The sequence below is a fragment of the Schistocerca americana genome, chromosome 3, assembly GCF_021461395.2.
Source record: "Schistocerca americana isolate TAMUIC-IGC-003095 chromosome 3, iqSchAmer2.1, whole genome shotgun sequence".
Taxonomy (NCBI): Eukaryota; Metazoa; Arthropoda; class Insecta; order Orthoptera; family Acrididae; genus Schistocerca; species Schistocerca americana.
In genome coordinates, this window is record NC_060121.1 from 463,445,547 (window position 1) to 463,457,765 (window position 12,219).

Sequence of the window (12,219 nt, forward strand, 5' to 3'; positions counted from 1 at the left end):
ATCAGTATCGATCTGTCATGATTCCAGATACATTACATGCCTTATAGTTGAAACTTTCATTTACTAGTAACGATAGGTTGGATACCACTTGCCAAAAGTCTCTGTCGATAGAATCATATCCAGCCTATGTTTGAGTGGTGCGCTGTACACTTGATGCGCCCGACCCCCTGTCTGCGTCATGGGCTAACGCCATCACACTTGTATGTTGCAGCTCGTGGCTTTGGAATGCGTGTCGTCGGAGGAAAGACGGGAGCCGACGGCCGGCTGTTCGCCTACATCGTGTGGACTGTTCCGGGCGGGCCTGCAGAGAAAGGCGGACTACAGCAAGGTGACAAGGTGAGGCGTCGCTTGTACTGTACCCACATAGTCTTACAACTTTTCTAGGCTTAATTCACTTGTTGATTTCTGAAACCCTTTTACAATATCGGGAGAAACCTACAGAGATACCTGCGAGAAGATATGGCGACCTGAAAATTGTCGAAACATCAGTGCAGTCACACGATGATGACGATGATTGGTTTGCGGGGAGCTCAACTGCGCGGTCATCAGCATCCTTACAAAGTTCCAATTTTTTCACAGGATCCCGTGATCCAAGAGCAGCAACGCTAGGAAATCACACGAGGAAGTTTGCATTCGCACGTAGAAACTACTACGTGTTTTCAAGTTCACGCAAATAACTTTTTGGACAAAACGTGCTCTACTCTTTGTTAATATCTGGAACACGATCACAAATGGCCATAGAATATCATAATCGAGTTATGACAACTAGCGAATATTCAGAACAACGATGTTATGACACAATCAATCACATATTTGCTGACTAGTGTTTTGTAACTTTTTAGGAGCTATCTCTGTGGTTTTTAATGGATCCACCCTGACACTTTGCCCTCAGACGGCACTGAAATCACCATAAAGTTTCTCTGGCGAACACATCGCAGTGGGAGCTACAGCTCAGATGTAGTGCATACGACTACCAAACCCTGAGCTGGCGTCAGTGTGGCCTCGGAAAAATAGGTATTACTCAATTTGGTGCAGCTCCTCGTCCCTCACAGATGCAGCACTTATTGTCTACAGACAACATTTTTTGCATGTCGTTGCCTAAATGAATTGTGTGTTACAGTGCTACTGTCTAAAAACAATTCGGGCAAGTGAGAGTACGACGAGGTCTGAGAGTTCCGTACAATCTTAATTATCTGTGTAGAAAGTAATAATAATTTCGTGCGGGTCAGCAGCAAGGTGCAAGTATTTCTGTTGGGCACCACTTTGGCCACTTGCGTGTGCCCAACCAATCCCCGTTCTTCAATCAGGGAAAGGGGACCTACAATTTAACGAGGAATCGGAATGACGTCTCATTACTGTCGACTCCTCACGTCGTTGAGACGTGAAGACCAGGTTAAAACGAAGATTGAAAAAATGTGTTGTCCAACCAAGATTCGATCTCGCGACTTCTGCTTTCGAGGAAAGCGCATTACCGCTAGATCAAAATGCCCGACACGCATGTAAATAGTACATCTATAAGTTTTGGTGATTGAGGCTCCAAGTATCAAAATGTATGATATAAATGGCCACATTTTTTTTATTTTATTCACGTTGAAGATTTTTTTATTTTTTTATTTTTTATTTTTTACACCGCCAAGGAACCGCGTAACTTAGTAATTGACACAAACTTAAACTTCGTGCCTCTACCAGTTTCTGACGAAAAGGGGTCTTCAAAGACGGACAGACAGGCAGTCGTAAGGGCAACAAAGCAATCCTATAAGGGTTCCGTTTTTTACCGACTGAGATACGGAGCCCAAAAATGAAGCCGTGTCTTTCCATATAAATTACTTAAAGTCCCGAACCGTGTTTTTCCATATGATTCCGTACGTCTAGTGTTGGGAACTACTTAACAGAATTTCTAGCGTTTTTCACTAATAGATAGACTGATTGACAGAAATGTCATTGTAAGTAACTTATAATTACATTAATGATGAGTGTGCAACATATATATTGTTATCTGCTCCATATTTAATTGGCGTTTAAAGTGATGTCACGTGGCTCAGATGGGAGCTACAGAGGAGGGATACCTGGCGGGAAAAGCTGTGAAGTAAACAGTCGCCGCAACTCCTGAGAGCAGAGTGGTATCTGTACATATTATAAATTATAGTCCCCCGCCGTATGTTCTGTGTATGTGTATGTGAAGGCCAATCTCAGGAACTACTGTAGGGATTTAAATATGGTTTCACTGATAGGCCTACTTAGGAGGTAGGATTTAGTGAACTATTTATTAGCGCTAGACCAAACAAGTAGATACTTCGTACTAATCGTGCAAACTCGGAGCATGTCGCTAGTTAATTGATATTTATTCGAAGCTGCTAAATGTGCTGTCCTCTTGAACTGAAGAAAAAGACACCTACAGACTGGCATTACATCATCACTCAGGCTACATAGATTATACAAAATTCACTCTTTATTTCGTATATTTCCTAACTTCCTGTTCTGTATCGCAAATACCGACCAACTTAGCCACACGAGCAATGGAAGAGTAATCTAAAATTCATCTTAAGTAACACATAACATGTCCCAGACCAAATCTGAGCCAAGACTTACTTATTAGTGCTCTAAAATTCAGCACTAAAATTTCGACAACTTTCGGACCGCCTTTGGCTGCTTCCAACTTCACAACACTCCAGAATTTGCTTTATAAATCATTTACATTTCGATTGGTTCAAAACAGTTTAATGCAAGAAGTTTATGAGAATATTGATCCCTTGGTCCAAATCTGTGGCAGATTGCTATATTGTTAATACCTGTAATCAATGTATTCCATTCTGACGTCTAAGCTGCAAGCGTGTTCCGCCGTCTCCTTACTCGATTCAACTAATGTCACGTGGACCAGCATCCCCCACTCCAATATGCGCTGCTGCTGCACATGCGTTGCCACAGACTACGCTTGACATTAAAATTCTCGAATGCCCGACGCTGTGTTACTGGAATCGCCCTTTTCACGACAGTTCTTGTACATAACGATTCTTCTGCATTTTCGCAATCCATTCACATGATAAAAGTGCAATAAAAGATATTAAGTCTACTTTGGAGCACAGTGGTAATAGTAACGTCGGAAGACCAACGTTGGTATACACACGGTCCAATCGCATTAATATGACCACCGTCTATGTCGGACGTTAACGTGCCGACGGTAGCTGGCAGCACCAGCAGTGAAGGGTACACAAAGCGAGTATGTGAGAGACGCGACACGGGTGCCGTCGTTGTCACAACGCGGAAAGAGCGATTTATCCGACATCCAAAAAGGGGATGATCATTAGCTTTTGGGCCAAGAGTGGAAGCATTTCTGAAACGGCTAAGTTTGTAGATTGTTCGAGTGCTGCGGTGTTGAAAGTATTCTGTGTACGGAAAAATGGTTTTATCAAAATCCGAGGTCGAGGCAATAGTGGTGCACGACGAAGCCATTGAGGACAGGGAGGAACGACAGTTGAAGAGATGTGCTCAGGCCAATCGATGTTCAACCGTTGAGCAGCTGCCGGCCGCTGGTGGCCAAGCGGTTCTAGGCGCTTCAGTCCGGAACCACGCGACTGCTACGCTCGCAGGTTCGAATCTACCTCGGGCATGGATGTGTGTGATGTCCTTAGGTTAGTTAGGTTTAAGTAGTTCTAAGTTCTAGGGGACTGATGACCTCAGATGTTAAGTCCCATAGTGCTCATAGCCATTTCAATTTTTTTTTTTTTTTTTTTTTTTTTTTTTTTTTTTTTTTTTGCACAGCTGAGCGCCTAGGTGAACTAATGGGTTACAACAGTACTTTCTAAACGACTGTACAGCGAATGTTGCTGCGCATGAGCCTCCGCAGCAGGCGCCTGACTCGTGCATCCATGCTTACAGCTGTTCGTTAGCAATGAAGGCTGGAATCTGCTCGCCAATATCATAATTGACCGTCCAATGAGCGGCGACAGGTGTCCTTTTCAGATGAATCACGTTTTACGCTCCATCGGACAGATGGCCGATGGCGTGTACAGCGTAAAACGTCTGAGAACAAACGCGTACAGACCAGAGGTGGAAGTGATCTGGTATGGGAAATGTTTTAACAGCTTTCTCTGAGTGAGCTCGTAATTCTGAAAGGCACAATGCATCAGCACAAGTATGCATCTATCATTGTGGACCATGTCCACCGCTACATGCAGTTTGTTTTCCCTCAGCATTGTGGCATCTACCAGCAGGACAATGCAACGTGTCTCTCAGCTCGCAGTGTATGTGCGTCGTTCGAGGAGCACCAGGACAAGTTTAACGTCTTCCCCTGACCACCAGACTCCCAGGATTTTAACCCAGTCAAGAATCCGTGGGACCATTTCAATGGGGCTGCTCCCGCTATGGATCATGGCCACGTCACTGAAGGGAGTATGGCTCCATATCCCTGTCGGTAGCTTCCAGACTTTTTTCCTGCATGTCTCGCAGCGTCCCGCTCTGCAGAAATTGGTTACTCAGGCTTCTGACAAGTGGTCACATTAATGCGACTGGACAGTGTAATATCCCCTCTCCCAGTTGGAGTTGTTGCGGCATATTCTAAATTCTGTAGAATCCAAGTATGTAGAAGCATAAGACAAGATTTTAGTTTCACCAAATGTTACTTGTGAGATTGTGCTCAGAAACTGAAATTTCTAAGTTCTTAAGCTCTCCATTTTACTGTGCCTTTGGAATTAAGCTCTCGACGTTGAGAAGAAATGCACTGAATTGTCTTACGTTCCTTTGAAAAGCGGAGCTGGCACAAGCAGCTGCATCGGTCCCACGCTCTATTCTCCATTTGGCATCGTAGGAGAAACGAATCGGATTCGCAGTATCAGTAGATTTTTTGCAAACTAAGCACCAGATATTCCGTACAGCTAGTTTCCCAGTCACTCTCCAGTGACGAATACGTTGGCAAACAACGACCTCTGAGACCCTCAACTCACATCTAGAACGTATAATGGGCATCTTGTAAGTGTGCAACCGACTCCAGAGTTGAGGCAAGTAAATTCTCTTACAGCAGGTCGTCTACAGCAGTTCAGTACGCCGTGGCACCACCTCATCTGAATTACAGCAATATTCAAAATACTTTATTTAGATTAATCATATGTTAACGCTCCGTCAGCCTAAAATTTTATTCACACGTCGTTAAAAATCAGTCTTTCGTTCTGAAGTGGAATTTCACCCAAATCTACAGTTTAGAATTTTTGCTCAAGATATTTATGTATCAGACCGGACTCTCAAACATCCTAACTCAACTAAGTTCCAAGCCACTAGTTAGACAACTTCCACTCACGTGAAATTATCATCCGCTTTTACTAACACCAGAGTATTCTTTCGGTTACCTACTGCATCCACTAACCAATCGTACGTCTACAATATCTACACTATAGTTTATGCAACAGTCCCAATTAAATACATTATATACGACTGGCATGAGTCAACCATAGTTTATGTCTTCTTGTTGTACATGGCTCTGCTTCTGGATCTTATTGTTTGTTGTAAGTCGCTCATCTTGTTGCTCCACATTTTTAAGTACTGACTCACTTACCCGAAGGTCACACAACTGTACGTATCATCACATCTCTAACTTCCCTTCCTTATCTGTTACACATGCCGGACCCACTCCTTAGATCTACTTTTAGCTAAGCGAACTACGACTGAACCCACACCCAAACTCAGCTCATTTAAGGAGGCAATACTTCGAGAAATAATACACCTAAATTGCAGCTAGTTTGTAACGTCAAGTGCAGGAACAGAAAATTTCAATCAACTCCCTCTCGTGCTACAACTACATAAAAGAGCGTGACAAGCGAAAAGCCGCAAAACTGCAGGCCCAGAGTCGAAATCAATCACGCAGGCTTACTGTATTGCCCCTGAGTATTCTGATGCCCACTTCATATTTCACCCTGCCATTTTCAGGTAAGACATTGCCTAATGGTGTGCGGCTCCGTCAAGCACCCGTTAATATTCCCAGAGAAAATGCTATACAAACAAAGCCCGATGATTTCACGCGGAAATCAGTCCGCTTATACAGTCTCCTTATCGTTAAAAGTTAATGTCCGTCGATGAAGGTTCCTTAATAGACGTAAGCAACCATTAGATATAAAAATATTAACTTCAGACAGAATTGTATGAGCGTCATCTCGATAGCAATAGGCCCTATAAGTAACAAAAAGAGAAACGTAATCACGAAAACAACAAAATGACACTCCGTCAAATATTAAAACTTTTCATTGCGGTGTAAAAATTGGAAACTTGCTTTTGCATGTTCAGAAATGTAAAATCGTGTACTTCGAACAATGCAGAATAAGACTCTTGCTCTTCTCTGATTAGTATATCAACGAGCCTCAATTGGGCGCTTTCAGTTCATATAGATGTACTGACGAATGAAGATATTCTGAGCACTACCCACCGTGACAGTGAATAGGTTCTTCTCGCGTCACAGGGACGTGACGCTGTAAGGAATGTATATAAATGGTATCAACACAAATGGGGCTCATTATAGCAACTATACGGGACGTAAATGGGGAAATTCACTGACATGACCGACTTTGAAGGAACTTTGGTATGGACCGGCGCCTGTGAACGACCGTCTCGGAAGCGGCGTAGATGGTTGCCCGTTCACGTGCTACTGTCGTGATAATCTACAAGGCAGGCCAAAAGTCATTACCCATCGTAACCTAATCGAATACATAACAAACAACTCGAATTCTGAAATAACTGAAAGCTTTATTGAAGGTACAACCTAATTTATAACATCCTTGCCCTAATTTTTTTTCCATCCCTGCTGTTACTTTTCGTCAGACGATTTGGGACCCTTAGGCATGATTGTCGCACAGTCATTTATTAGAACAAGGTCTTCAAAAGCGTTGTAAATAGCTTCTTTCAGCTCACAGTTGTCTGTGGTTTTGTAGCATTGTCTTTAACATAACACCAAAAGAAGAAATTTCTTGAGATAAGGTCAGGACATCTGGAAGGCACTACTATTGTCCCTCGTCCTCCAGTAACTATTCCAACAAATTTCTCATCACCGCACTTTCGCACAGCTGTCGCGCAATGTGCGGCATCATCATGTCGAACGTAATGTGAGTTGAAGTAGTAGTAGGTTCTTTGTAGGTTGTCAACATTTCCATGTTTTCGGTGGACTACAATGGGTAACGACTTTTTGTCTCCCTCCCCCCCCCCTCCAAACACACACACACACACACACCGTTTGGTATAAAGTCGTTAAAGGACCGTGACCACGAGTAGGTGACTGGCGTATCACCCGACGTGATGGTATGGGGTGCCATTCGTTACACGACTCGGTCACCTCTTGTTCACATTGATGGCACTTTGAACAGTGGACGTTACATTTCAGATTTGTTACGACCCGTGGCTCTACCCTTCATTCGATCCCTGCGAAACCCTACATTTCAGCAGGATAATGCACAACCGCATGTTGCAGGTCCTGAACGGGCCTTTCTGGATACAGAAAATGTTCGGCTGCTGCTCTGGCCAGCACATTCTCCAGATCTCTCACCAACTGAAAACGTCTGGTCAATGGTGGCCGAGCAACTGGCTCGTCACTATACGCCAGTCACTACTCTTGATGAACTGTGGTATCGTGTTGAAGCTGCATGAGCAGCTGTACCTAGACACGCCATCCAAGCTCTGTTGGACTCAATGCCCAGGCTTATCAAGGCTGTTATTACGGCCAGAGGTGGTTGTTCTGGGTACTGATTTCTCAGGATCTATGCGCCCAAATTACTTGAAAAAGTTCTAGTATAATATATTTTTCCAATGAATACCCGTTTATCATCTGCATTTCTTCTTGGTGTAGAAGTTGTAATGGCCTGTAGTGTACAATGCTAGTGCAGGCACAAGCGTTTCGGAGCGTACAGTGCAGCACATTCTGTGGCGTCGCAACAGATGACCATCTCGTTTTCCCATGTTGGCCCATCGTCAGTTAATATTGCAGCGGGACTGATTGCAGCGGGATCATCATAGATCGACCGTGATTCAAAGGACATGTGTCACTTGAATCACATTTGTTGGTACACCAGGCTGAAGGCAGTGTCCACGCACGCCGCCATCCAGCCTAAAGGCTGCTCGAAACGTGCACCGTGCCACGAAAGCCGCCTGTGGAGGCATCATTGTGTTATGGGGAACATTTACCGGACTTGCGTGGGACGAATGGTAGTAATAGAATGCACTATGACAGCTGTCGACCATTACTTATGATCTCTTGTATCCCGTTATGCTTGATGTCTTCCCCAAAGGCGATGGTATCTTCCATCAGGATACTTGTTGTCCATCTCAAAAGACTGCAATCGTCCTACAACAGACTGAGGAGCATGACAGCGAATTCACGTTGATTTAATGATCACCAGATTCGCTTCATCTGAACGCGACAGAACACAGCTGGGGCGCTATAGGCCGCCATTTCCGCACACACAAACCACAGGCCGGTAATTTAGGCATATTACGTGACATGTGCTTAGATGTCTAGTGCCACATAGTGTGGCAACCTACCAAGGACTTGCCACGCAGAATCTCTGCACTACTGCGTTCCACAGCAGTGATATGAAATTTGATGATCACATAGACTCAATCTAAGGTGAACAAAGAGAAACACTTACTTTCGTCGGTGGACACAGGGAAATTAGGACAGTCTGTACAGGAGATTCCCTACAAAACAGTCGTACGCTTTCTTAGAATATTATTACCACACGAAATAGGTTTGATAGGGGATACTGAACATATTAAAAGAAGAGAAGCACGAATGGTTTTGTTTGACGCACGGGAGAGCGTCACGGGAATCTTGAAGAACCTGAAATTGCAAACAACTGAAAATAGACAACTAATATTCTTCGAAAATAGACGCACGAAGTTTCAAGAACCGGACTTAAGTCGGAATTATGCTATATGCTATAGTACAACGGTTATGCGGAAACTAAGGAACGATCGGTTGCGAAATGGAAACCACAATGAAAATCCGATGGAGTTTTGCACGGGTGTCTTGGGCAGTATCTCTAGTATGCCCGTCGATCGCGTTACGTCGTTCTTTTTAGTTCTGAGCACACAGGGAGCACATAAGATGCCTAGAACAGTAGTGTCTCCCGCCAAGACGAGGGCCTGCTGAGAAATTTCGCCTCAAGCTATGCAACCAACATTGTACAGGGTGGTCCATTGATAGTGACAGGGACAAATATCTCACGAAAGAAGCATCAAACGAAAATACTACGAACAACAAAACTCGTCTAGCTTGAAGAGGGAAACCAGATGGCTCTATGGTTGGCCCGCTAGATGGGTCAAACGAATATCAACTGTGTCTTTTTAAACAGGAACGCCCATTTTTTATTACATATTCGTGTAGTACGTAGAGAAATATGAATGTTTTAGTTGGACCACTTTTTTCGCTTTGTGATAGATGGCGCTGTAATAGCCACAAACATACGGCTCACAATTTTAGACGAACAGTTGGTAACAGGTAGGTGTTTTAAATTAAAATACAAAACGTAGGTACATTTGAACATTTTATTTCGGTTGTTCCAATGTGATACATGTACCTTTGTGAACTTATCATTTCTGAGAACACATGCTGTTACAGCGTAATTACCTTTAAATACCACATTAATGCTATAAATGCTCAAAATTATGTCCGTCAACCTCAATGCATTTGGCAATACGTGTAACGACATTCCTCCCAACAGCGAGTAGTTCGCCTTCCGTAATTTTCGCACATGCATTTTCAATGCGCTGACGCATGTTGTCAGGCGTTGTCGGTGGATCACGATAGCAAATATTCTTCAACTTTCCCCACAGAAAGAAATCCGGGGACGTCAGATCCGGTGAACGTGCGGGCCACGGTGTGGTGCTTCAACGACCAATCCACCTGTCACGAAATATGCTATTCAATACCGCTTCAACCGTACGCGAGCTATGTGCCGGACATCAATGATGTTGGAAGTACATTGCCATTCTGTCATGCAGTGAAACATCTTGTAGTAACATCGGTAGAACATTACGTAGGAAATCAGCATACATTGCACCATATAGATTGCCATCGATAAAATGGGGGCCAGTTATCCTTCCTCCCATAAGGCCACACCATACATTAACCCGACAAGGTCGGTGATGTTCCACTTGTCGCAGCCATCCTGGATTTTCCGTTGCCCAATAGTGCATATTATGCCAGTTTACGTTACCGCTGTTGGTGAATGACGCTTCATCGCTAAATAGAACGCGTGCAAAAAATCTGTCATCGTTCCGTAATTTCTCTTGTTCCCAGTGGCAGAACTGTACACGACGTTCAAACTCTTCGCCATGCAATTCCAGGTGCATAGAAATATGGTACTGTGGAATCAATGTTGATGCATTCTCAACACCGACGTTTTTGAGATTCCCGATTCTCGCGCAATTTGTCTGCTACTGATGTGCGGATTAGCGACAACAGCACCTAAAACACCTACTTGGGCATCATCGTTTGTTGCAGGTCGTGGTTGACGTTTCACATGTGGGTGAACACTTCCTGTTTCCTTAACTAATGTAACTATCTGGCGAACGGTCCGGACACTTGGATGATGTCGTCCAGGATACCGAGCAGCATACATACCACACGCCGTTGGGCATTTTGATCACAATAGCGATACATCAACACGATATCGACCTTTTCCACAATGGGTAAACGGTCCCCTTTAACACGGGTAATGTATCACGAAGCAAATACCGTCCGCACTGCCGGAATGTAACGTGATACCACGTACTTATATGTTTGTGACTATTACAGCGCTATCTATAACAAAGCAAAAAAGTGGTCCAACTAAAACATTCATATTTCTTTACGTACTACACGAATATGTAATAAAAAATGGAGGTTCCTATTTGAAAGAACGCAGTTGATATCCGTTTGACCTATGGCAGCGCCATCTAGCGGGCCAGCCATAGCGCCATCTGGCTTCCCCCTTCAAGCTAGACAAGTTTCGTTCTTTGTAGTTTTTCCGTTTGACGCTTATTTCGTGAGATATTTGGCCCGGTCACGATCAATGGACCACCCTGTATAATTGTCATGTGCTTTCTTCTTCAAGACAATTCTCAGCCGCACTCTGCAAGGGCAATGAAGATGCTACTGCATCGTTTTCAATTGGAAATGTTAGATTACTCACAATACAGCCCGTAATTGTCTCTCTCTGAGTGTCAGCTCTGCTCACATGAACCACTGGCAATGAAGACGCCGGCTGCTGTGGCCGAGCGGTTCTAGGTGCTTCAGTCCAGAACCACTTGGCTGCTACGGTCGCAGGTTCGAATTCTGCCTCGGGTATGGATGTGTGCCATGTCCTTAGGTTAGTTAGGTTTAAGTATTTCTAAGTCTATGGGACTGATGACCTCAGATGTTAAGTCCCATAGTGCTTATAGCCATGTGAACCAATAAAGACAACATTTTGGCAAAGACAACGAGCTGTAGACCAGCGTAGAGAATTGGCGGAAAGCACTGGCGGCTGGTTTCTTTAACGAGGGTATTGGAAAGTTGGTACAAAACTACGACAAACGTGCAAGTCGGATCGGCGACTAAGGAGATAAGTAGCTGGAAGTTGTAGCTAATTGTTGCAAATAAAACAGTTTTGATTTTCACTGTGGTTTCCATTTCGCAACCTATCGTTCCAAACCTTCCTAATAACCCTCGTATACTATAGTACCCTACCTATTGATGTCATGGGAGTCGCGAATACTAAATTTGACTAATTACAGTGCGCACAGGGGCATCTAAGCAAAAATTATTCTCGCGTTTCACAAGCGAATGGAATCGAAAGAAATCGTAATGTGTTTACAGTGTAAACTACACTACGCCCTGCGCTTCAGTGATTTATAGAGAAAGGTTGTAGATGCTGTACGTTGTACACGCTTGCATTATCCTTGTCTTACTTTCATATATAATTAGCACCGTTGCTGAAACATTATCACTGCACGGAATAAGTTTTTGTATACATCTGTTGCAGAAATATGCCATGGTAAAAGAATGATAATCGCCTAGTTCAGCTGCTTCCACTTCGTTGTTGTCATAAAAGTGCAAGTGCCATCATACTGGACAGTCTCTTCTCTTCAACCATTTCGTCTACGCCCTCCACAATTCCTTAGTCACTCTGAGAGGTGCCCTCTCCCGTCGCCCTTCACCGTGACTATTCTGATATTGCAGTAATATCCTTTCCGCCCTTCTACGAACCACTCACACAGATATTGCTG

General features: G+C 43.9%; 1 protein-coding gene across 1 annotated transcript in view; it reads left to right on the forward strand.

The window, feature by feature from the left end:
• Positions 1–225: 225 nt before the first annotated feature.
• LOC124606155 (regulating synaptic membrane exocytosis protein 2) overlaps positions 226–12,219 on the forward strand; it is a 282,872-nt gene continuing 270,878 nt past the window's right edge. Inside the window, exon 1 of the mRNA XM_047138120.1 lies at positions 226–336. Coding sequence (XP_046994076.1) covers positions 226–336 — 111 coding nt within the window. The remainder of the gene's footprint in view (positions 337–12,219) is intronic.